This window comes from Leptonotus elevatus, chromosome 17 (genome assembly GCF_054856555.1).
Source record: "Leptonotus elevatus isolate MCC_2025b chromosome 17, RoL_Lele_1.0, whole genome shotgun sequence".
NCBI classification, from domain to species: Eukaryota; Metazoa; Chordata; class Actinopteri; order Syngnathiformes; family Syngnathidae; genus Leptonotus; species Leptonotus elevatus.
Window position 1 is genome coordinate 11,882,413 of NC_141255.1, and position 26,708 is coordinate 11,909,120.

Genomic DNA, 26,708 nt, shown 5'->3' on the forward strand with positions numbered 1-26,708 from the left:
GTGGTCACTTACGTCGCTCCCGTGTCAAGGTGAACTAAGCTCAAACAAAGCAAACCAATCATTTCTCATTCGGATGCTGTTATTGATCTGTGTACAAATTCAATAAAAAATGGATTAGTTAAGAAAATGCAGTGGGAAGGTCGGTCAAAGTTCTTTTGAGAGAATCAAAGACTATTGGAAACCAAAGACTAGAGCTCATTGAACTTCACATAGAAATGTGTCTTTGTGTGGCTTATTTCAAAGGCAGGAACGCTGAGCTGGAACAAGCAACTTTTTAGAAGGGTTATTGTGTGTTGGGAGAATGGATACTATTGAGGTGTGGGGACGTTTGGGTTGTGGTCTGCCAGTGTGTTCCAAGAACTGCAAGGACTAAAAAGTGAAAACCCCAGGACCTTTGTGGTGGAAATGCAAATGCAAGAACTTTATCGCTGTACTAGCAACTTTAGGTGTTTGAGCAGCAAAGAACCATTGTCTACAAAAGAAAAACCTGCTCTGGGGTAGCACTTTTGAAAGGTTTCGGCTTTCGGGACTTTTGGTTTGGGGTCTGAAGAGCTGGTTGGAAGCTTCATCTCCAGCAACTGCCAAATACCAAAACATGGAATCTACGTGTGTTTAGAGGTATTGTCCAAATTTAATTATGTTGTAATTTATCCGTACCAAAACAAGATTTTATTCCAACAAGAATTACGAGTACTAAGAGTTTTATCATCAAATCCGAGTAAGAATCAGAATAGCTTTATTGTCATTGTACTACAAGGTGCACTGAGATGGAATAGACACAACCCATTCAAGGAACAGAGAAAAAAAAAGACCAATGCAGGGAATACAGAATGGGAGCCCGCTAGTGCCCTATTTTTGGAGATGACGGGGAAAAAAACATGAGGAAGGGGGTTATTAACTCCTTCACTGCCATTGACGACTATAGACGTCAAAAATTCATGTGAACTATTTCTATTAGTTTAATTTTTTTTAATTTAATTAAATTTTTTATGAAAACCGAGATTTTTTTATAGTACATTTATAACAGATATGAAATTATCATGCAATTAATTACGATTAAATTTAAATTTATTTTTAATATATTTTTTTAAATTAGGCCCATCAGGCGATTACATTTTTAAATTGTAATTATCACATGACTTCACTAGTTAACTAACGATTAATCACAAATTTTATATCTGTTCTAAATTTACAAAAAAAAAATTTCTAGGGTTTTAAACTCTTGTTAGCAAACGTGGAACAAAAATTGTTAAACTAATAGAAATAGTTTAAATGAATTTTTGACGTCTATAGCCATCAATGGCAGTGAATGAGTTGAAACAAAAAACAACAACAACAACAAAAACAGTCCCAGTCGTGCAAGGGGAGCACAGTATGGGGTTGGGAAAAAAATGCATTAACATTGAATACATTTGCATACTCATAACCTTGGTCAATGAAACTTTCGGAATTATTTCATGATTATTTCTGCCGCTGTATTTGGTGTACAAAGACCTTGCTATGTAAATGCCACAAAAAAAATCATTAGTTTTGATTGTCCTTTTATGTTCTACATGTAGATGAATGGCACTAGAATAGAGGCAATATTGTCCAACTGTTACCTGCCAACATACTGAAAATTACTGTTAAATGATGGATTGATCAATTATGCCACTTCTATAGGAAGGCGAGCTGTTTTTCAATGCTGTCAAATAGAGAGATGGACATCAAATAAGGAAGCTGTGGATCAATAAAAGAACCACCGATAATTGATAAAAGCCTAAAATGAGTTAACGGAATAATTTAATGGAATTTATAAAGAATTAAAGGAAGCACTTCTTCCATATTGTGCCTATAAGCCATTACAATTGTGCAGCGCTGCTATTGACGCTCACATCCATTTAATTGGGTCTTTATCAGCCAATTACAGCCGACGCCATTTATCAGAGGACGCAGGTGCGCGCCGCTCACTGATTTGTGCCTGTTGGAGTAATTAAAACCACCCGATTGACTCAGTTCACCTCCTTTTTTCTGGTGGAGGTCCACTGCATTTGGATGTGGACAGGCATACAAACGGCAACTCCTTGCGTGATCGACACATGAAAAGATTCGGCGGAATGTCACGATTGCAGTTGATGTGTCGTTTTTTACTACTCTTCCTTTTTCCCGTCCTACAAACCGCCTGTGACATCCAATCGACTTGCCTTTTCCTCCTTTTTTTTGGGTGGAATTGGAAGCAGTGCTAAGGCAGTCACGAGGGAGCCAATTACTATTCCCAACGACTGCCTGGTTTTCATCTATTTTTTATACGAGGTACGGCATGAAGGGGGGGCTCTCTCCCACCAAAAAGACTGCTTCTCCTTCCGCCGTCCATTCAGAGGCAAGCATCAAGAGCAGTACTTGAATATCTGCGGCGGGTTTCTGGAGGATGACCTCATCATCACCAAAGTGTTGTGCTTTGGAGTGGAAAAACGATGAAATATGTTCAATTTGCAAAGCCTGGTTTGCACGGATGTGCAACTTAAGAGCAATAGCCGACCCGATGCCGGAAGAGGCGCTTGTCAGCAAAACGCTAATTGTCCCCCTTAGTGTAACAACCGCACCATTGGAAAGTGAACATGAACTAGGCAACAAGGCCCACAAGCAGGTTTGAGGTGCCTTGTTACGGGGATGATGTGTTGCCATAGGTCTTCTTTCATTATTTAATGCATTTCCCCCCTCCATGCTGTAATGGAAGTTTTTTTTGATGTGGGTGTAAGGGAAGGCGGCTCCAACAATATATTGTGTTTTACACTGTACTATTATTCCTGAGAAAGCAGCGTGCTATGAAGCTGTCAAAACCGATAGCAAATCACAGCAGACTACTAAAATTGATGCACTGCGCAGACAAGGCTGTTTTGCCATAAAATGATATTATGGTGATAATTAACAGTCAAGTTTAAGATCAATTGACAGGCATGAAATCCAACAAAATTCAGAATGGGCTCCGTATGATCGAAATAAAGTTAGCGTATTTGTTTTTGCATTCCATGATTGTTGATGCAAAGCATAATTCATATGTCATGCTGTTAGCGCAAAGTGATTTGGAATGAGTTAGCTGGGGGTCACAGCTCAAATGTGGTTCATGTTCCTTTTCACCCTTCTTACCATATATGTCATGGATCCCCTTCAAGCCTTCCAGGACTTATTGTTGTCGGCGAGTGTGCAAACACTATTGATTTTTGGAGGATATTTGAGCCATGCTGCAAGTGGTAGCTGTGTCTAAATTCATATTGGTGCATGTTGCTTTTACAATTGTCCACTGATTACACCCCCCAACCCCCCCCCCCCCCCCCCCCCACCCAATTGGTATGTCCCGGGACGTTTTCTAGACATTTCCTCATCTGTGATGTCGATTGCTGGTAGCTTTAGCGAGCGATGGGAAGTGGTCAAGGAGGTCGCGGTTCCCACTTTGACGAGTTAGCTAGCGTAATGCCTCAAACAAAAGGTTACAGCCATATCTGCCCGCACTTAATGCATGTGACGGCGAGTAATTTCAATGTTAATGGGTAGGATAATGATCTGTTATGAGTTCGCTCCCGCCGCCTATCTGCTCAGAGAGACCAAAAAGCAAAACGCGTTATTACACGCAGTTAAGAGGATCCCAAGCATATCATTATGGTGAGAATCCTGGAGAGTTATTACTGTTTGTAGTATACAGCTGACAAAGCTCTGAGACCTTGGATTTACATTTTCTGGCCATCGCCGCTCCCGCTGGCAATGTTCTCAATTCCACGCCAAGTTACGCCTGGATATCCGGGAAAGCGGCGAGAAATGAAGGCTTTCATGCCAAATTGAATGCCTCCATTTTGGGGAAAACAATCAGTTGTTCTGTCACTGAAGGCAAATGTGTTATGCTTGCCTTATTTAACTGCTTTTCTGCCTCTCACTACGGCGTACAGTTGAATGGCTACCATCGACCAAGCCCAGCCGCGAATTACTGACTCCCTCAAAAGGGGTTTGTAATTACGCATAGATGTCACAAGATGGCGGCAAAGCACTTAAAGCACGGAGGAGCATAAAGCAGCACCATGCTTCTAGCATGTACACAGTCATGAACCCACGTTACATAAACAAGTGGAATCATTAAATTATTCAACATGAAAAAACAAAACCCACCTTCACTTGAGACTCATCAACAGTATTAGCTAACACACTAGCACAAACGGGTATGACAGCACACATAAGCAAATATGCACACGAGTACAGTAGTAGCTGGTAGTTACATTTTGGAAAGTGACACAATGAAGTGACCAGTCAGGGTGTTGCTTCACTGGTCACATTTTGATACCCAATCGTATCAAAGCAGCCACTCTGAATCAATGATGTGGTTGTGTTAAATGATGCCAAAAGCCAATAAATGTCAGAAATGTTAGCAACTTTTAAAGGGAGACACATCACTTTTGTGATTTTTAAAAAAACTTATTTTTAAAGTGCCAACAAAACCGTCGCATACACATTATGTGATTGTAGACGGCTCATTTTTTTACATGCTTTTGCAAAGTCTTATACATGGCACATTTTTCCTCGAGACCACCGAAGTAGCAAAAACAAAAGCAAGGCAGACAAGGAGGAACATTGGCAGCCGCGCAATTCTGACTGATCTCATTCTTCTCCGCTCGTACTGGGAACACTGGTACCTCCTTCATCCACAAGATGAGAGAGAACATGCCGCACTGCTCAATTCACAATCCCCCCACCCCACCCCACCCCACCCCACCCCCCATGCACGCCCCCTCCTCAACCCCCTTTCCTCAAGAGACCACCTCTGCATGACAGCACGCCACTATTTTTAAACATGCCGTCATCTAGATCAGGCTCGTGCACGCCAACCCCCCAACACAAACACACACGCGTCACTGGTGTGCACCCTAGCAGCCCCACCCTACATTCTGCAAAACCAAGTGCCTTCATAAATATATTTAAAAAAAAGAAAAAAAAAGTGGGGGTTGCCAAGTTGGACGAAAGATAGCTGGAAAGCAGGTGTGTGATAACAAGCGCTCCACCTGAACGCTGCTCGCCTAAACTGCAAAATCTATAACGTGACCTCGTTGCTATTCCGAGGTGACAGGCAATGAGCTGCTACGACTACAAGCACTCACATGTGTGAGGAGGGAGGGGGGAGGGGGGAGGGGGAGGGGGGAAGCATGTAGAATACTATGACAACTTGTCATTATTGTCAACAGCCCACTTTAATATTCAAATTAGGCTGCAAGAGGAGGAGATTATTCACTTGTTTAATGCACACATGTAGCACTAGCTTGGTTTATTTTCAAATAATGTAATACGTAAAGCGGGTTTGAATTTACAATTTCAATGTATCTATTCTTTTGTTCTATTTGACTCCTTTTACTTTAAGGGAAAGCTATGTCGTATCACACAATACCTGGTATGTGGTTAATAATAATAATAATAATAATAATAATAATAATAATAATGATGATAAAGATAATGATAAAATAATAATAATAATGCTAAAGTAATAATGATAATCATTTTGTAACATTCTTACTTCTAATTTCTTCATCTTACCTTTATTAGATTTTTACTTGAATTTTATTTTGAAAATGATTCAATCACACATATATTTGATCAGCTTTCTTCTCATTACCTAATTTGACTATATTCTACTTCAAATGGAAAAATGTAGCACGACTCCACTTACTAACAAACCTGACATCTATTCTTTTTCTGAAGATTTTATCTTTTAGGAAATATGAAAGAGAAAGGGAAAAGTGAGTGAGATCTATGCTACTGCTGGAAACAGGAGGATCCGTAGTTTAGTGAAACGTGAAATATATAATATTAAAATTAAAAGTGATATATTATGAGAGATTTTACAAGCAAACGATGCAACTTTATTGAACAGCTAGAAAAAAAATGCGCAATAAGCAATACTTAAAATAAATGTTATTTTTCTTTTGGCAGGTATGAATCTCAATAGATTATTTTTCTGTTTTCAGTTTGTTTTCTTTTGTTTCCTTTGATCAGGAGTCCGATTCCAAAGACTCCCCAGTGGCAGTGACATTCAATTGGAACCTTCATCTTTCCTCTGCCTGAGCCTAATAGTTTCTCCGCCCCTTCTTTGTGACAACAAAAACGTGTGCACTCGTGGCCTTTTCAAACCAATTCATTTGAACCCAAAAAGTAGTTTTTTTTATTATTATTATTTTTTTTTTACTTTTCTTCCTGCCGTTGAAAGCAATTTGATCGCTAGTTTTGTCTTGCTTTTGTGTTGTATCTGCCACAGAATGAATCCAAAAAAATAATTAAATGTTCTAAAAAATCTAACCCTGCATGTGTGTTTGCTCATCTAATTTGTGTCCTCAAACCCGCAGCCACACGATTGAAGTCTGCCTGCTCTGGTTGTTTTTATATGGATTAACATAGGGGCAGTAAATTAAGTGGCATGGCCATGCATGGCAATTTAATTAGGCCGCTTTAAAATCAAACGTAAATTCGCCCCCGCGCCAGAATTTAATTTACACCAAACAAGCCCTTCAGCTGTTGGTTTTTCATGACAGGCACGCTGACACGCATTAGAAGCAGTTCTGTGTCATGTTGTAGCAGACGTGCATGTGCCGAGTATTATTTGCTGCCACAAATTTGTCATATTTGGTGACGGGCTGAATCGTGACTGATTTTGTTGCTACTGTCAACAAAGGAATCTGTCACAAGCTGCTGGGATGTTTGAGAACTCATATAAGTGGCTTTGTGTTTGGCTTTTAACACTTATGCGCTCTGCCAAATTTGGAACTACAGTGGTGCCTGAGATACAAGTGACTTAATTTGTGCATTTTTCGAGATATTAGCCTAACTTCACGACATGCGACAATTAATTTAGTTGTTTATCAAAATGGTAACGCACGATGCAAAGTAACAAAGATGGGCTAATGAAAGTAGCATTGTTGTTGCGGTAACCGTTTAAGCATTTGGACACAAACAAGGAAGGGATTCACTTCAATCAAGTCCACACTGTAGATGCTAAAATAGAATTAATGAAAAAAAATGTGCAACACATCTGCCTTGTGTCACCATTGTATCCACCCGGGTATTGTTAATAGAAATTCCCGTTGTCACTCACATACTGTTGGGACACTCAAACATGGCAGCTTAAATAGCCCCCCCCCCCCCCCCCCCCCCCCCCCCCCCCCCCCCCCAGTTTCCGAAGCCTGTCTCATTTCCCCACGACCACCCTGTTTGCCGTGACAGGTATCATGCCGCCGGAGTGTAGTGAAGCTGCACATTCTCCACAAGACGAGACAAGTGTCATTGTGTTGATGACAGACGAAATCAAAGGGCATCAGGGTCCTCTCATGTGAGTCCATTTGGGAAGAAATCTTAGCTATGTTGGCCAAATATTCTCCCACGAAATAAAGAATACACTCACTGGCCAGATCATTAGGTACCCCATCTATTCGAAAACCCATGTTACGTTGCCAAAAAGTATTGTCCTTAAAAAAAAAAGAAGCTAATCATGAAAAAAGTTTGCAAGTGTCTTAATGTCTTTCAAATGCTTTTCGTCACAATTCCAAAGAAAAGAAAAGCACTCACGATATATCCTCTTGTTGCAGCCTCAATTGAATTAGACCGATTTGAGGGGCAGCCCGATGTGTGCAAAGCGTTGGTTACCATAGCAACCAGTGTCATAGGGTACTATTAAAGCAAGTGCAAGCTTGGTTTGTGTTTTCACTTGTGGATGCAGCACTTCATTGCCAAGCTGCCAAATTACACTTGTCAACCAATGGGAGGAGCACTTTGTATCTCTACTTACACCACTGCAATCTGCATTCACAGCAATAAACATCGTTTTACAATAATTATCGTTATTCCTGCATACGCATCCTGCATACTCATAATCATAATCCAAACCATCAACAAAAAGGACTGTTTTCTGCCATCTGTGGCTTTCTACATTGACTGAAATAAAGCAGGCAACCAAGCCAGGGGGCAATAATAACCCCGCCCTTTTTCCATGAGGTATTTAAGTGGCATTATAAATTATTCATCACATGGCTAATTTTCTCTATGCAGCTTTTATTGGTTTGTATTTGTTGTTGTTGTTTCCCTCCCACTACGATTAGAAAAATGCCCCTCGTATTGTTTCTATCCAGCAATTAATTTTTCCAAAATGTTCTGCTTCTTGCCGTAGGTTTTTAGACACATGATTTCATTTGGTTAAATAGGCTCATTTCATTTATTTATTTATTTTAACTCCCATTACAGTGAGTAACTTTTGCCCATCACTACGGCCAGTTCTCATTACTGCAAAAAAAAACAAAAAACGACGTTTTTAACGCCAAAGACACTTTCTCATTTCCTCTTCATTAACTAAAGAGAAGGCATAATCCGACTCATAATTGAATGTCTTTACTAATGTTCGACACTGGTATGCAACACAAATACCAGGATTTGCATTACAGTGTTGCTTGCGTTCCACCAAGGGAGACAATTTAGCTCATGCCTATGCATTTATTCATATGGATTCTTGCCAGTTTCTCCCCCATGCGCATAATGGTGGCACCGTGATCTTTGGAGAGGGGAGGGGGTGAGTTGGCGGCCTCTCTGGGAATAGGTCCTCTTGTATGAGCCAATCAAGCTTTTATTATATTCTAGTGGCCCTAACGGCTTCTAAACACCGGCCCATCCCCCACGAATCTCATAACCTCACATCCTCTTTCATGCAATTGTTGGAATAGAATGCAATAAATCATTCCTTTGCCCCACTGTACAGCGCCACTTGATCATTTCTTTGCTTTCTTCTGCATTCCTCATGAATCTTAGTCCAGGGTGGAGGCACACTGTGGGTGTGGTGGCTGTCAACTGAGGCTGTTGCACTAGTGCAGGTTTGTTGTTATTTATACTGCATATATATTTATGAATCGATTCGGATATTCTTATATTCCATGTATTTTGCCTGGGACTTGCCAAATGCTTAAAGGACACAAACATCACTTCTATTTTTGGGCGGTGATTTTCCAACGAGCCTCCCTTTGCTTTTATTATTAATGTTGATTGAATGTAAAAGCTTCAAATCCAAAATGACAGCCTGCAAATTTTCATCTGGAGTCCATTTTGTCAGGCCGTGCTCATTCCCATCAAGAGAGCACGTTGCATACATCCCGATCACGTAACCCAACAGTGGACAAGCTGTCTACTTTAATTGCGACCGACGTACTGTGAGGGAACATCTGTAAGGCCACCGCCGGCGTAGGAATGCAGATGGTGAACTTAATTAATCGGCGGTAATCGTAGACACACGACACGTAGTCCAGCCTTTGTCTTTCATGACGTTATTGCCCTGTGCCGACCTTAAAAGCAAACTTCCAGAAACGCGCCTTCGCTTCTCAATCTGTTGACTGGAAAGAAACCATCTGGAGAAGAAATTGTTTGCAAAAGGCCCATCACTTGCACCATGTTAATCAATGCTCATGATTATGAGCAAAAATGTACCAATTTGTCATTCATTCCTAGTAAATGGCATCTCATTCAGTTATAATGAATTTGCAGTTTTGTAAAGTTTTGAGTGGCCTTTTATTGTGGGCAGTCTAAGGCACACCTGTGCACTAATCAGCATCTTGATATAGAACACATGTGAGGTAGGATGGATTATCTCGGAAAAGGAGAAGTGCTCACTATCACAGATTTAGAGAAAAATGGTGATATTTTGTATGTGGAAGAAGTTTTACATCTTTGAGTTCATCTCATACAAAATGGGACAGAAGCTTAAACCACGCCCATACCGCTTCCTCAAATACACACGACTCCTCTGTTGAAAGGTTAACGTTGCTGCTTCTTGACTAGCAGGGTACTAAGTGAATTAGTAACCTGCTAACCCCAGCCCCCCCCCCCCCCCCAACACCAATGATGCAGATAGCAATACAGTAATCCATCGTCCTCAAGACGCTAATTCCATCAAACGCCCGTGAACCCTGACCCCAGCGTATGCTCACCCGTGTCACCGAGATGGATTGGCAGCAAATGAGATGTAACCACGCGACGGGGCGCCGGTGGGCGATGATGTGAAGTCATCAATCTACCCCCCCCCCCCACCCCACTCCCCCCCTCCCGAGCTTGTCGCTCGTGACGCCTATTATCGGGGTGGTTGGCCTTCATCATGTGAGCCGCCTCGACATGATTTGGTTATTAATGCGCTTGGTCATCGCGTCGTTCCTTGTGTCCGTCCACATTGTCCTCTGGCAGCCATATACTGTAAAAAGAGCACACAGCGCCAGTGTGGGAAGGAACATGACAATCTGCAATTTGGAGATGTTGAAATGAAGAAATGAAGAGCACACGCTGTTCAGGCAGTCTGCGTCTTAAGAGTGTGAAGAGCTCCACCCTGGATGTTGAACAGCTGGGACCCGGGTGAAGCATGTTAATGGTGTTTAATTAACACCAGAGGTTAGTCGTGCTTCCGTTCCAGAAACGATGAATGGATAACTGCTGCGGGTGATGACTTCCTCTGCGGCCCGTGCTCTAATAGGGACAACTCCCAAGAGGCCATTCTGTACTGCCATTATAGTGATGACAAAGACCTTTGTGTTGACTTGTTGCTGGGTGTCGGATGCCGGGGATGGAAAAGCACTTGTTTATCGGAGATTGATGAGGTGGCTCTTGATTTGAGGTGGCTTGATTTGCAGTGATTTCAGGAATGAGGACTCGTGTTGAGATTGATTCAAATGTCTGTGGGGATTCATCACAATGGGATGTGGGAAGATTTTTTTCTGCCCACTCATAAAGTTAAACAAGTACATTTTCTTATCTGCTCTTTTTTTTTTTTTTAAATGTTTGTGTTAAAACAGTAAAGCAGACCAAAATCCAGATAAGGTTGTGAAAAAAGTAATGCCCATTTAAATTTTGGGTAAAACGGAGAAAATAGTACGACTATTGTTGAAGCATGCCTCAAGTACGTACCGCATTCTTAATATTAGATTTGACATTGCCCTTCTTGTGTCACAGCCCCTTTTATTGGGGAATCTGACATTTCTGCAGTTTTTGAATATTTGATCACAAATCTATTCCATTCATGGCATTGTTAATATTCTCCATATAAAAAAAAAATCTGAATACAATTTGATGTGGCAGGCCGTATAAATGAACTCTCCGGGGACCCGGATGCTCTTAAAAGTTGATGGCTCTGAGGCTCCCTGGAGCTTTGTAATATAATGTGTTGAAAAAAAGCTAATATTGATGCGTAGGTGGTAGATGATGTCTACGTGTGAGCAGGAAAGAACCCCAGAAGATGTCAATATGCGGCGACAGGACGAGTCCACCCAACGAGAGCGGCAACATTTGGCATGGAACATACTGCAATGAGACCATGTTTACATTATTTGCTTTTTAAGTATTTCATTCATAATCATGTGCACACATTGTTGATTCATTACCACATTATAAATATCTTCCTCTAATTAGCCTCCCCTTTTATATTACACTCTCTTATATTATCAACGGTGGTTTACTGAGATGACTAGAACATACAGCGCGATGACATCATTTTTTTTGGGGGGGGGGGGGGGGAAATCATGATTAAACTGCTTTAAAAAGACCTTAATGGTATGGAAGAAAATAAATAACACTGGATTTAAAATTATTTGCATTTGTGGGTGACTTCTGTTCTGTTGGCATCTTATCCCATTTGCATGCAGCATAGCGGCTAAATGCTAAAGTTAAATAAGCAATTGTGCATTTAAAAGTGTGCTTTAATTGTGTAGTATTTAAAAACAAAACAAAAAAAAAAACAGAAAAGTAATCTCATCAGGCTACTGGGGGATTATGTAATGATACATTTAACACCAGACCTTTTCCATTTACATTTAGGAAAAGGTTCCTTTTTTTTTTCTTTTTCTGGAGAGCTCAGTAGTGTTCATTCGGTAATTTTACCGATTTGACATGTCATCATCATTGCTCTCTCTTTTTTAAATTTTTTTAGTTAAATTTTTTTTTTATAGATATATTTTTTATTAATTTTTATTTTGTATGTGTATGTGTGTGAGTGTGTATTCATTAGTTCACCTAAAACCTATTAAAAAATCCCATACCGTTCACCTAAACCGAACACTTCAGAACCCAGCCAGAGCCGCGAGGCCGTCAGGAGACCCGGGGAAGGACCAAAGAAAAGAAAGGAAAAGGTTCTATTGTCAGCAGCTCTTATATTAATTTGCTTATAACATTTGTGTAAAATTAAACAGAACCTTGGCAAGCTGCAAATATATTCAATTGTGCTGCAGGATAATGAACATTTCTCCTGGCTATGAAACTCGTGCTTCTGCGCGCACCTCGGTCATAACCAGATGGCATCTCTCAATGTCCTCATTCATGGCCACAATACCGATAAGCAGGGAGGGGTAAGCAACCGGTAGCAATAATGGAAGAAAAGGTCACTCGCAGCTTGTTAATTGAGTTTGGCTCCTTCCTACCTCAGCAAACATTGTCCATCGGGGATGTTATCGGTGATGAAAGCTGGCTGGTTGCGTTCCCCTTTATTGTCCTTCTGCATTTGGGAAACCTTTTCCGTACTTTGGCACTGGGCATTTTACAGGTCAGTGAGCTGAAGGAGGTAGCAGCATGCAGTCATGTTGAGAATGTAAGGATGTACAGCGTATATTTCTGAAAATGCAGCTGTGCTGTGATGAGTTTGAAAATTAGCTGAATATGCACAGAATATGGTACAAAGGTTTGTTTACTTACTTCAAAAAAAATCAAATGAATCCAAATGAGCACCTTTTTGGGTGTTGATTAGTAGTCATAAATCTCAACATTCCTCTCGCTATATACCGTTAAGTTTGTAAGCATACAAATTTTTTTTCAACTGTGTCAAATGCCATTTTTAGTAGCTATATGTCGTGGACCACTAAAAAATGGATGGTGGGCCGCAATGACACCCGGGGCTATAGTTTGGACACCACTGATATGTTTACAGTTCTTGAAACAAAACACAAGTGATCAGGCAAAGCACATTTGGTATGTTCAATTAGATTCAGATGAAGCTTTAAGGCATTTTGGAATACTGTAAAACAGTCATCTAACTAAATATAGCAATAAAGAATTTTAGTCATCAGTCGTATTTTCCACAAAAAAAAAGGCAGACGTTTCTAAAACTCTGCCAGAGTATGTAAACTTATAATGAGCACTGCTGTATTTATGGTTTAGTACTTTTATTTTAGTTTATTTATAAATGTTCATAGTTGTAGTTTTAAATATATATATATATATATATATATATATATATATATATATATATATATATATATATATATATATATATATATATATATATATTGACACCTTAAAATAATTACCTAAGTAATTTTTTCAGATTTTTCAGGAAACACACAATTTTTTTACCAATCATGAGCAGATGATTTAGGCATTAAAAAAATGCACACTAAAAAAAGACTTAGGCAATTATTTTAAGAGGGTGACGATATATATAATTGTCATTATACTATTTTTAACATATTAATTATAATTTTCTTAGTGTTAGTTAATTTCGATTTTTTGTTGGGGGGAGTTTATTTAATGTATTTAGAGTTGCCATAAATATTTAATGTTACTTCATAAGTTGTGTCAGCTTCTGATGGTGGAAAAATGTGCAGCACCTCGCATAATAAAAACATATTTTTGTTGTCAATCGTAAATAATGTGATGGGAATGACATTGTCATCATCGTTGTTGTTGTTGTTGTTGGCCATGCCCATCATATGAAGGCAATTTCTGTGTTTTAAGCAATTCCTCCTGTTCATTTGGATTCCCTTTAGCATGTATCTCAATTTGAGTGTTTCCACTTGGCTGCACTTCCACACTGCAGAGAAGTGAAGCAACTCCTGCCGCCTGTGCTCCCCATCATGCTGCTTGTACTGGTGCCTGCGCCTGCTCTTTGTTCCACTTGACTGGGGTGTGTGTGCTCACGTGCGCTGGTGAGGATGCGCCAGGAGAGCGTTTTGAGAATGGGTCGAACATCTCCGTGTCTGTCAGCCGCCGTGTTTGATGTCATTGATTGGAAGCCGCACCTGTGTTTCAAATGAAGAAACGTGCGTGCGTTAGTGAGGATTGTGACAAGTGTGTGGGCGTACGCTTTGGTGAGTGTGTGTGGGGTGGGGGGTGGTTGGGTGGGGTGGGGGGGACACACTGACACACTCTGATGTTGTTCATATAGGTGTGTGCTTGAACAACCCCCTCCCTCCCTTTACGTGCAACTCCGGGGACTAGCATGTTCATTATTCTTCCTAAAAGAACCATTAAAATTTCATCAGTGCAATGCAATCTGTAGCGGGGTGGGGGGTGGTGGTGTGTGTGTGTGAGAGAGAGAGAGAGAGAGAGAGAGAGAGACCCTCAGTGTTGTGAGGGAGGGAGGATGCTGCATCCTCCTCTCAATCACCTCCGCCCGCCTTGCTCGCTCCTCCTTTTTTCCTCAACATCCATTTCTTTGGCTGCCTCAAATCCCGCGCTGAGAACATGCCGATGCGCACATTATGACTTGTCTCATGATATGAGGCGCCGGCATCATCCCCCCCTACTCTGATTCCCCTCCCTCCACATCTCACTCCCGCCGCCCCACCTCTTTCTACTACTACTACTTCTACAACAGCATCACCACTCCTCTCTCTCCCTCACCCAGGCAGGGGCGCACGTCTCCTTAGGCAACAGGATGCAAGCGTTTAGCATCTGGAGCAGAGAGGCTAACAAGGTGTGCTTCCACTCCCTCCAGGGTTCGGATATGTGATGTCCGGAGGGGCTGGACGGGTCTGGGAATTTGGACTTTTAAGCAGACCGAAAATGTAATGGTAAGTCTTTTTCTTCTTCTTATTATTATTATTATTATTATGCCTATGACTAACTTGTTGATTGCCATGGGAACATGCTTGTCTCTCTCTTTTGCTGTGATACTGACTGGCAACTCTTTCATTAGTGCTGCACTTTTCCCCACATTGATCGGGGAGGCTGCCATTGATGAATTTCCCGCCTAACTGCTGTCATAAGCAGCTTTATATGGCCACCACGGTCTCCCAGGTAGCGACAATAGCGCTAATTGTCTCCTAATTGGGCTTTGCCTCAGCCGCGGAGGCTCATTTTGGTTGCTGAGCCGCTCAAAGCCGCAGATGAAAGAATTAGCGGGGATGACGGCTCAGTGTGAAAGTAGGGTGGAGTGTGTTTGTGTGGAATGAAAGAGAGTAGGGGAGTGTTTGAATGTGTGCGCATGTTATCCACGGGGCCATCTGCGGAGGTCCCGCGTGATGGATGGCGACCAAGGCGGGGTGTGTGATGGAGGAAGAAGAGGATGAGGAGGAGAAGCAGTCGGTTGGAGGGAGGATGGTTTTATGAGGGGAAAGGGAGAAACTATCTTCTGTTGTGTGTGTGCGTGTGTGTGCGGAGCCGTACATCACAGAGTGGCTAATGGAATACGGCCGACTTGAAGGGTCCTCGCCACCCTCCTACTTCTCGACAACTCGCTGCCGCCCTTTAAAAAGCATTCCGGGTCGAGTGTGAGTGCGTTCGTAAGTCGCACTGTGGAATACACATTTCCACCTTTCGTAGTGCTGGGGAAACTTCAAGGAGTCTGTTGGAAATATTCAGCCATGCACGCCACTGTATGGCATAATTAGCGTGGTATGGTATCTTAAGGGCAGTTTAGTTAACATTCTAGTTGTAAAACTAGATATACCGGTATTTAGTCATTTAAAATGTATGAATATTGCTATATTTTCACACTGTATACAATTTTTTTTCTTTTTGCTTAGTCTGACTTGAATGCTGTAAATGTATCCAAATGTTTTATCTATTAGTAACTCCACTTCCTTATCAGTCCACACGAAACATTCCCACGCCTGTCCTCAGTTTGCCTCCACCAGAAGTTTTGATTGCGCAAACTGGACCAATGAGTGTTGGATACAGTGCCACCTGTTTCATGTGGAAAAATGTCTGAACATTTTCCAGTATATATCTCATTAGATGTCCCTTCAAAATAAATGTTAATACAATGAATGCTACCATCTATAGGACATTACAGAAATTGTAGTTATTTTCACCTTAAAAAAATTGTCAATTCACAAAGAAATTATGGTTAAAAAAAAATTTACGGTTTATTTCTCATTATATATATATATATATATATATATATATATATATATATATATATATATATATATATATATATATATATACTTGTTTTTTTATTTTTTTATTTAGGGTTTTAAAGTTGACATTTGACATTATTTCATTAAATAACAGACAAATATTTGTGAAATTAAATACTTATTTTAACAATCAATATATGGAGCTATTTCTAATGGAGCTTTTTTTTGTAAAATAATAGAAATATTATGTTTTTACATTTACAGTGATTTCATGTTATTTTACATTAGACATGTAAAATCAGAGTTTCTTTTTGTAAATTAAATGATATTTTTCAAATACGAAACAAACCTGTAAACTAAAATGTAAAAAATGTTACAGTTTTTTTACAGTGTGGTTGTATACTAATTAGGATGTATTATGTAGTTCATAATTATTTATTTATTTATTTGATAATTTAGCATTAATCTTTGATAGCATTTAATAATTACAGTGTCAAAAGAAATAATAAATGCCTCACTTTTTTGCCACATTTAATCCGTACACAACTACGTTGTAGTTCAGCCTCTATATCTGGCATCGGTACTCGCACATCCCTAATTTTTAGCATGACTTTGACTGTGAGTGGTTAATTCTGAACATGGCCACATCCTCAATTAAAAGGCATTGAATTGATTTTGTTTTCAATTTGGCTGTACAGGTGAAAGGTCAAATTAATGTTGGAAAATGTTTTGAATTTTTTTTTTGTCATCACACAAACTTGGCTTTTGTACAGGGGTGTGTAGACTTTTATCTATCCACTGTAGGACTTCCTTAAAGGGATCTTCTTTGATCACCTAATAACGGTTTTGTCTGTATCCTTTAATGTTCTTCAGTTTCTCTGCGGCGATAATAATAATCAGGGCAAACGGTCTCCTGGAGCGATATAGTTCAACTTGATATGATTGATAGTTTTTATTTTTTATTTTTACAGTCTTTCGATTCAGCAGGCATATAAAGCCTGCATATGTTACCGTCACACTTGAATGGTTTCAGTACCTCCGCGTGTGTTCAGAGAGAGCCAATCTGTCTCACCGTCGTGTGTAATCACCGCTTGCGTTTGGCGTAATCAAGCCGCCACACCGTTTTCACTTGGGTGAAGTGCGCACGCCGGGACCGCCTGTTGAGACGTTCGCAACACCCGCCCCTCCGTCGCCCACCCACCGCTGCCGTGACTAGCAAGAGATGATGCATCCCGCAATCAATGCTTGTTGCTGCTGCGCTGTTATCCCTCATTTCTATTGGGGCTCGGCCGGGATTTCGTGAAGGCCCCAGTGGCTCTATAACTTGCATGGTGCACCTCTGGGGGAAGTGTATTTGTGTATTGTGTGTGTTAGTAGTGTATACGTGCGCTTCCAGCCTGTTGGGAGCAAGGAGTGTATGCAAGTGATTTAAGAGTGTTTCTACATAAGAGCACCATTTCAATCCCCCATCCAGCCCTTTAGGAATTGGGGTGCATGCCTCACAATATGATGTCGCCTCCTGTTATTTAGCCTGACAATCTGTTTTACTTAACGGGGCGAGGCGGGCGTTCCCCTCAACATCGCTGTAAATTGGGCTTTGTGCCCGTGCCGGCTTTATACCACTTTGCCAATTACCTGTCTTTGTGGATCTATTGGTCATAAAAGAAGAGGCTTATAAAGTGTGAGCGTGTCGGACTCAGGTGGCAGGCGTGGCGGGTGGCCGCGGGGACGAGTCTCATTCTGAACCTTTGACCCATGTTTGGTACGTGCGTCATGTTCAACACACACAAAATGGACACCGCATTCCAGGATGTTGTAAATCAGCCTCCCAAATGCTTTCATGCCTAATTGAGATTTCACACTCCTCATTTTATCTCTCATCTGTGTATTTCCCTTCTATAGTCAACTAAAAGCTGAAAAGCTCCCACGACAACCCCCACCCCCCCTCCCACGCACTTTTCCCATGATCTTCCCCATCCTCCTATCTCCCACGGTTCACCACATAATGAGATTTGACGTTAATCCCGACACAATATCACAAGATTACGCGCTTCTGTAATGCCCCGTGCGAGCGCCGCCGACGGCTTTGGCGCATGGTAGCGGGCTTGGCGCGGTGAAAGCACATTCATGTAATCTACGTGTAATTGGGTGGTATGTAGATGACTGCACGGGCGGGGAAGGGCATCCTGTGTCCCCTTCCTTTTTCCACTTCCCAATGCAATCCAATGTAAGGAGCATTTGGCAAGCACCTGATTCATCAGTCCTGATCCATTCCTCTGTCAGCAGCAAAGCATCGTGTCATGGAAACAATAAGCAAGGAGGTGCCAAACTAGAAATCCGTCCGGAAGCTGCAATTCGCCTCGCTCGAGCTAATGAGCTGCCGCCTTCCGCGTCAGACGTCACCTTCACAAAAAGTGATTAGCCAAGTATTTGGATTGGCACACGCGTTGTTCCCATCGCCTCCCTCGCTTCTCGGTTGCCGTGACAACAGGAGAAGCCTGGCTTGCGTTGCTCAGCAGCAATTAATGCAGCTCGCCTGATTGATTTGTACGGAGAAAGGGAGATCAATGAGCATGGGAACTGCAAGGATATTAACGTCTTAATATGAAAATCAGTTTACGAAAAGGAATTTAATGATTCGTTTACGGTGCTGTTGTCTCCTTTTATGCATTTCTCCACCTTCATCTCGCCTCTAACCTTCCTCTCAAGGACGTTTTTTTTCTCCTCCTACTTGCCTTTTGTGCAGAAGCAAGATTCAACAAACCTGTTGTAGGTCTCCATATAAAAATGCGTGCCCTCACATGTGATACCGGCCGTTTGATTTATGAACTGTTCAGAGGCTACAGGATGGGAGGTATTAAACTCTTGCAATATAATGTATTTTTTATTCTCTTACATTCAGTAGTCACCCTTCTTTCACCTTCCTTCATAAAAGTTCTTTTTGAAGTAACATTCACATAGCCGAGTATTCGTCTCGCTCAGGAGAAACCTTCCGGGTTTAAATGTCTTCTTAGCAATCTTCTAGCTTGATGCTGGAATATCTATTGAATAGCCAGCGTTTATTTCCAAATATAAAGTTGCTCACAGCCTCACTTTGCGTTGCAGCCATCTGAAGCATTTGAACACCCTGCGGCAATTACCGTTAGAAGGTCCATAACAATTTGCTTAGTTTACAATATGTTTTGTGTGGTATGAATGAAATGCATCTTGAGTCAAACACTTGTCCAAGCCTGAACCTTTTGGCACTTAAAAAAAAAATCCAACTTCCAGGATCTGGTTAGAATGTTCTGCAGAGCTGCAAAATCCAGCATAAAGATGGCGAATCCACCTAAATTGAATAGTCGGTACATTGTGTTCATCACTGTCAGTCATATTCTGATTGGCTGCAATTGTCACTTAAGCTAAGGGTTTACATTGAAAGAAGCCATTAGGGCCTGATAGTATTTTAATGCCACAGCAAGACGTTTGCCGCGTTTCACCTCTGACCTATCGAGGGAGTCATTTGCGCCGCACCCGTCCCACCACTTTCCTTCCCTCCCTGTGGAAATCAGGCCGGATCTATGACCGCCATTTACATCTGGGCAAATTAAAGCGGCGGTGTGTAGTTATTGCCTCGGGCCTCATGAATCAAACTTTATTGACCAGTTGGAGAGTTGCAGACACCCGTTGAATATGAAGTGCCGGGGAAAGGCCACTGTTTGGGGGGGGGGGGGGGGGACCATCTGTGGAAGATTCTAGGTGAGATGGGCAACGCTGAGCACCAAAGCAGGGATGAAATTGAAGTCTCTGCTTCTCATAAATATGCTGATCTCCTTTTCGGATCGGAGCATTACGGCACATGTTAATGCCATCTTAAACAATAACCGCAGACATGTATTTGTCAAAGATATCGCGGACATCTTGTCTGATTTTATCGACCATCGTCTCAGGAGAAATGTTGCATTTTACAGTTGTCTAGTCATCACGGGCATCCAATTTGATTTTGTGTTACTTCACATATCCAATCTTGTCATATGTCGGGCTGCAATGTAATCATGGAAAGCACTATATTCAACATTAATGTACTATACTATAGTAGCAATGTTCTATTGTAGCTGGAGTGTTTCGGTTTGATACTTTGTTGCGGTGTTTCCCAACATTTATTGAACCAAGTCAGCTATTTTACATAAAAATAGTTGTCACTAATAATCACTGGAATAGTTGAAAAACTATACATTATTCACTACATTCTTACCACAAATTTAAGTTAGTTAAGTAGTTAATACGTTGTTCCATTGCTTCTACGGCAGTGTGTTGATATTTTGTGATAGTTGGTCATGGCTATGATTTTCTCTCCCTTTCTTGTTGGTGTGTCCTTGCTTCTTTGATAAGGTCGCGCTGTAGCTGCTGTTGCTTGTCAGGAAAGGCAGATGGAGAATGGCCCCTGCACCCCGTGGCCTAAATTTGAAACCATGCTGTCGTTCCGTGGCAGGTAGCCCCTTCTTTGTTGCGCACCAAGTAAGCAATTCGGTTATGCTGCGAGGGCCCCGTTTTTTTATTTTATTTTGAATTGTTAAAAAAAAATGCACTGCTCTCACGCAGTTTAATAAATCCCTATACAATTTCACCGCTAACGTGAGTCTTGGAGCAATACAGCTGTACTTTCAGCCAAGTTAGCACTTCTTGGTGGCAGCCTGCGCCACAAGCAGATTTTTGCTTAATTTTCACAACTGCAGCAAATATTCCCCCCATGCATTATCGCTTTCTATTGGAGACCACATTACTATATACACTGTAAAAAAAACGGTATCTACTACTTGAAAGGAGAGCCGTGTGCAACCCCATTGCCAAGAGCTAACACTCCAAGGCGGAAATCTTAATGGGCCTCCAGCACATAAAAAGCACACGTTTCCTATGAATTAAATCTGTGTTGGTGGCACTTCCTTGATTGCCCTTAGCTGAACATGTTGCAGTTGCACGGCACCCGAGCTGTTGCTAAGAAAGCTGTTAAGATCTGCCTGGTGTTGAGAGCGTTGGACGTGTCCTCTAACGGCCTGGTGGTGGTGGTCACCAAGGGAGGCCGCTCCTCTATATCGACTCGCCTTGCCGCACGTTGTGCTACTTTGAGGGATTATTGGAGTGTTTGATTGGCTACTGCGACTGGACTGCTGTAACCAAAATTGATTTCTGACAGAGTAATCATGTGTGTGGAAACAATAGGACCGTGTATCACATATGCAATAGTTTTTTCCCCCTCTTGCTCTTTGCCATGGGTTTCTGGATTTCCCCACTCCAGCAAATCATCAAACATTCAAATTCGATGCGTACAATATTTCTAGTATAGGAAACTAAACCAAAATTCTGCTAGCAATTATTGCTCTCAATGGCAAAGACTGCGAGTTGTCAGTGAAATATTACGTTCATATTTACCACATGTTCTTCATGCTGGGTAAAGTCAAGCTGGTTTGGCCTTCACTTCGCACAAGTCATTTTGAGTGGCAGTCGCTGTAATCTGCCAGATGCAAGTCACCCAAACAGACAAGTTTAATCCTCATGGAGTCCAAACAGAGGCCAGCCACCAATCCCGCAGTTCTCTTTCCACTCTTGGACCCTCCGTACACGTTTGCCCAACCTCAAAATGACTCCTCAGAGAACTGTTGGTGGAAAATAAGTTTTGGAGACAACAATCGAAATCAATCAGTCACTTTACAACACAAGTTGCAGCAGCTTCTCCCCGTCTCTATCCAAGCACCATGGCAACACTGGCGTTGACATGCAGATACCCTCACATTTGTACAGTGATGCTCTGAAGGGAATATTGACTTTTTCCGAGAGCATTTGCATTAATTGTATCAAAGCCGATCATCTCTCTCTTCTTTCCCTAGACTTGGAGGGACTCCTTGCTGGAGCCAGGGATGTGGACTGCACTGTGAGGAAGCTGCTCTCGGATTTGAATGTGAGACTGCACAAGCGGCATCCAGAAAGAACTTGACACAATGACATGTTCTTTGTAAGCACCCCGCCCACGACCTCTTGTTCTCCAAAGTCCCCGGTGAGACGTTCGATTCAGCTCTACCTACATCCAACTGCCATGGATCGCCTGTGTCCGGTGGAAGGTGCGAGCCGGACGCGGGCCCTCGTCGGCAGACTGTAGCCCCTCCTGATTGCGTTCTGCTCACACCCTGTGATCTTCATCTTGGAATTATTGCCTACTTGTACCCCCGGGATGGATGTACCAGAAGCCAGCAAGCATGGCAAGAAGTCAACAGGTCAAAAGCTGGAGGACCAGAAAAAGGTCAGGCAAACATTTCTGTTTCTTGTATTGTCCGCTTGACTTTTGCTGCGGAATGAGAGGACTGTTTGTTGTTTCTGCTTTTGTCTAAATCCTCAGTAGAACCCTTGTTCCTTTTCTCCCAATATGTATTCATAAAGACGAGGGAAGTATGTTGTTATTTCTGTTCACCCTCAGTGCCACGAGTCTCTCATGTGCGCAGGCGAGCAAGGCCTGCTGGGAATATACATTTACTCTTGTTGAAGCCCTTGGGGGGTTTGGGAAATAACTGTACAAATAGTAGACAAATGGTTGATCTATTTAGCAATCTCATGTGTGTTCGTGGCCTTAAAGAGATAATGGCGAGCTAGTGGGCTAATGGGGAAGCTGGTTTTGTCTCTCAATTCACTCTGACCTCCAAGCAGGTCATCTCGATCCACGGTGAAACTGGCAGCATCGATCCGCACGGATCCCAGCCAAAGTTCATTCATTGTCTTCACAATGTGGGAATTGATGGTAGTGCTTGTGATCTCTGTGGTTTTTATGGCCAATTAAGTCAAACAAAAAGGTTCAGGTCCAGCTGTTAAATACACATGGCCACATAAATATAAGTGTATAGCAGAGGTGGGCATCGAGGGCCGGAGTCCTGCAGGTTTTGCATGTTGCCCTTCTCCAACACAGTTGATATATGATCAGCTCATCAGCAAGCACTGCATAAGCCTGATAATGATCCTGTTGATTGGAATCAGCTTGTGTTGGAAGTGAGAAACCACCAAAAAACCTGCAGGACTCCGGCCATCGAAGGGCCGAGATTGCCCACCCCGCAGTGAGTGAAGCACGCAGACATCATTGACCTGATTGCTATAATAAAGTGCTTTTGGTAAGACTGGTGAAGCAAGAGGAAACATGTGCAGTAATGCATCAGAACTGGCATTTGTAGTACTACCAGGACCTCATACAGACTCCCAATTCAAAGGAGTGCATTTTTTTTCAACCGAAAGCCACAGGGATACATGTTGCTGCTTTTGCTCCGAGCCAGTAATATTACAGCTCTTTTTTCGAGGCGGCACATGCAGAACACTGTGTTCCTGGGCTCTTATTTCCGAATCATTTTGACACTCAAGAGCCCAAATGCTCTATAATTCCACATTTAGGAACCTCTTACGATAGAGCTTTTGCTTGGAGAAAATTGAGCACCAAATTCACAAACAATTTAACTCCTTGAGGATAACAATGTACACTAGTATTTGTGCTTTTTAAGATGAGATGATAAGTGAGTGAACAGTGACATCTGCTATGGGTCACTTGGCTCAGTGCAGCTACAATTTTGGTTTTAGTTCGTGGTCGGTGCCAACTTGAAAGCTCTCACTGTTGCCTTCGGCTAGGAAGCGAATGCCTCTGTGCAAAAGCAGATTTATTTTATTAATAATACATCTGGCGCTGTTTTGGTGGTGGAACTAGGATGTGGTAACTGCTCAACTTGACAGGTCGAGCCTCTCTAAAATCGAAACCTGAATCCATTCGGCATTTTCCCACACAAGTTAAGATGTTTTGTTTTAACAGTATTGGGTGCAGCTGAAATAGTGTCGTTGATTCCACTACTTGAATCTCAAGGGGGGGGGGGGGGGGGTGCTCCACTCGATTGAGTTGCATCTTGTCACGCCGGAGATGGATGACGCCACCACTGAGTACATCGTTTTTGCTGTCACAGAAATGCTGTAAAATTATGTCTGATATGCACAGTTTATAATTATCCCTGCAGGGTATAAGACTCTTTGGCGCGTCCGCGTGCCAAATTTCCAAAACTTCGGAATCCCTAAATTGTAAACTAACTGCGCTGACATGACTGTACCCTGCTACCATCTATTCTGTGCCCGAGAATCTAGTTATTTGCATGTTCCCCTCACTGGACAGATCATACTACTCATCTTTAAGCTCTCGGCGGTGATTACAACCAGACTGCTCACCTGACGCCCCCCAGGGAACGCGTTGCACAGTGATTGGCTGCGAATGGACTGACGGGGGATGTTGCTGTGTTGCTAAGGCGTCTCTAGAAAGTTTTCATTTATCGGTTACCCATGAGCAGCATGGGCTCCCTGGACTACCTTTTGTATCTTGGCTACTTCAGCCACTGCGAACCAGCATCTCGCATGCATTCAGGCGGTCTCACCAGGAGTGGCCTATCAGTGAACAAGTGAATGAACAGACTCGTCCCCCCCCCCATTGATTTGAACATAAAATGCTCTGTCTGAAGCTCCTGGCGGGCAAAGGATGAATGAATAATTTAATGCCGGACCCGGTCGCAATCTCAGGATTGAATGCATACCATCATATTGCTGAGCACATGTTGGAACAAAGGAGGACATCCCTGTTGGTGAGAACACTCGGCATATGTCGTGTAAATAATTAACCTGGCACGTTCAAAGGCAGAGTTGTGGAATGGCACCTATAGATCCTCCTGCGCACAGGCGATTAACATTTAATTGCTAAATAAATCGGACCCATCCTTTTTGTTTCATCAAAGCATGCAATGCTGCTTGAACAAGATATAATCCTCCTTTTTGTTCTCTTGGTAACAAAAAACAACAACCTCACAACATAAAGCACTCTCTGGGGTACGAATTGTAATGAGTTGTATTAACATTCCTGGGTTGTTTACATCATTTGCTATGAGTGGCCAGGATTTCTCTTTTATTTAGTGTATCATTCGGACTGGACGTGAGGCCATTAACATTTGACAGCTTCTGCTTTGCAAATTTTGTAAGCATCGTCCATGGCTTGATAATTAACATTGGAGCAGTCTTGCAAATTTGCCACTTGACATGATTTTTTTCTGTCCCCAACTGCTCTTCAGCACCAGATTGCATTTTATTTCAGGTGGTTGATTGACAGAATTTTCAGGTAATCTTTATCACACTCCGAAGCATTCTACGAATCGAGCTTTAGTTGATCAGTGCGGCCCTCCAACAGACATTCCCTGGCCTTGCACAAATGCCTGCTCTAAGAGTTTGTCGTTTTCATCAGTGGTTGTCAGGAGGAGGTAATGGATAGCTTTTCAAGAAACTTTCCATGGTAAGCGTGATTTGTACTACTTGGAGCAGTGTGACAAGAAAATGAATATGAAAATAAATAAATGTCAAAATGCTTTAGGTCTGTCTGAAAGATACCTGAATCACAAATAGGAAGTGTATAGTGACTTTTGGGACATCCTGTATTGTAGCATAATTACGACCTGATGCTATGTTAAGTTGTTTCATGTGACCACCTGTCCAAACGACTCAGTGGTTGGGCAAAAATAATATTCGTTTTTGCTCGATTGAAAAGTCCGCCAACACGTCAGTGCTCTCGGCCCATTTGGAGTGGCGACAGCCCTGTGAGAAGTCCACGGCCGAGACCCCCTTCGCATGCGTACGCAGTCACACTTGGCTCGGGCCGACATGTCAGCAGCTCATTCCACATCAAATTAGCGGGTTAAGACCGCCAAATGAAGTTGGAGGGAAAACATGTCGTAACGAGACAACTGTGGCATTCATGGAAAAACATGCCTGTGTGGCATGTGATGAGAGGGCTACGCATGGGTCAAGTTAGCAACACGGGCTACAAACGGTGGGAAGCAAAGGGAGTGAGAAAAAAAAATGAATGAGGAAAAATGAATTGGGGAAGAGAGAAATGAACTGTGTGACACAAGTGTGAAGAAAGCCCATTTGTGCCTCGCATCAGTCCGGCTCTGCAAATACTCTTCTACACTTCCACAGCTTGTTTGCTTCTGTGTCAAACACTCCCACTTGTGTAGCGAAGTCACACAACCTCGTCTGCCTCACTTGATCCTTGGTATTGTACTCCAGAAATCTTGCGATGATTTGCGCTGTGCATCCAAAGTTACAGCTACACTTGAACAAATATTTCGACAGTAGAAAAATGTGCACCGTTTTTTTTTATACGGCACTACAAATTGTTAAGCTATGTTTGAGTTGTGTTGACCATAAATTCCCACGCTGGCTTTAGGTTTATTGGACATATCGCATCAACATTTTCTTTATTTTCATCATTTTTACATACACATGTTGAAAAACATAAACTCCCCCACACAGCTGTGTCTAATTCACATTCTGACATTTCGTAGATGCCCCAAAACGAAATACCTCTGCGCGATTTTAGATATTAACTGCCAGAATAACGTGCATCATTTTCCAGTGGAAAAGACTAACGTGTGAGTTATGTTGTCACTCGAGTATGTATTAAGGCTTCTTTCTGCTACATTAATGGTTGGGATTCCACGGAAGAAGAATTATTGTGCGGTGTGTACAGTAAATCTGCCACGGAATTGAAGCGTTCAGATTTGAACTTAATGTACACAATAA

General features: G+C 42.0%; 1 protein-coding gene across 1 annotated transcript in view; it reads left to right on the forward strand.

Moving 5' to 3' along the window:
• Positions 1-14,643: 14,643 nt before the first annotated feature.
• The window catches only part of nav3 (neuron navigator 3), a 188,647-nt gene continuing 176,582 nt past the window's right edge, over positions 14,644-26,708 (forward strand). The window contains exons 1-2 of the mRNA XM_086058357.1: positions 14,644-14,807; positions 21,962-22,371. Of these exons, the coding sequence (XP_085914483.1) occupies positions 22,303-22,371 (69 nt within the window). The 5' untranslated portion in view covers positions 14,644-14,807; positions 21,962-22,302. The remainder of the gene's footprint in view (positions 14,808-21,961; positions 22,372-26,708) is intronic.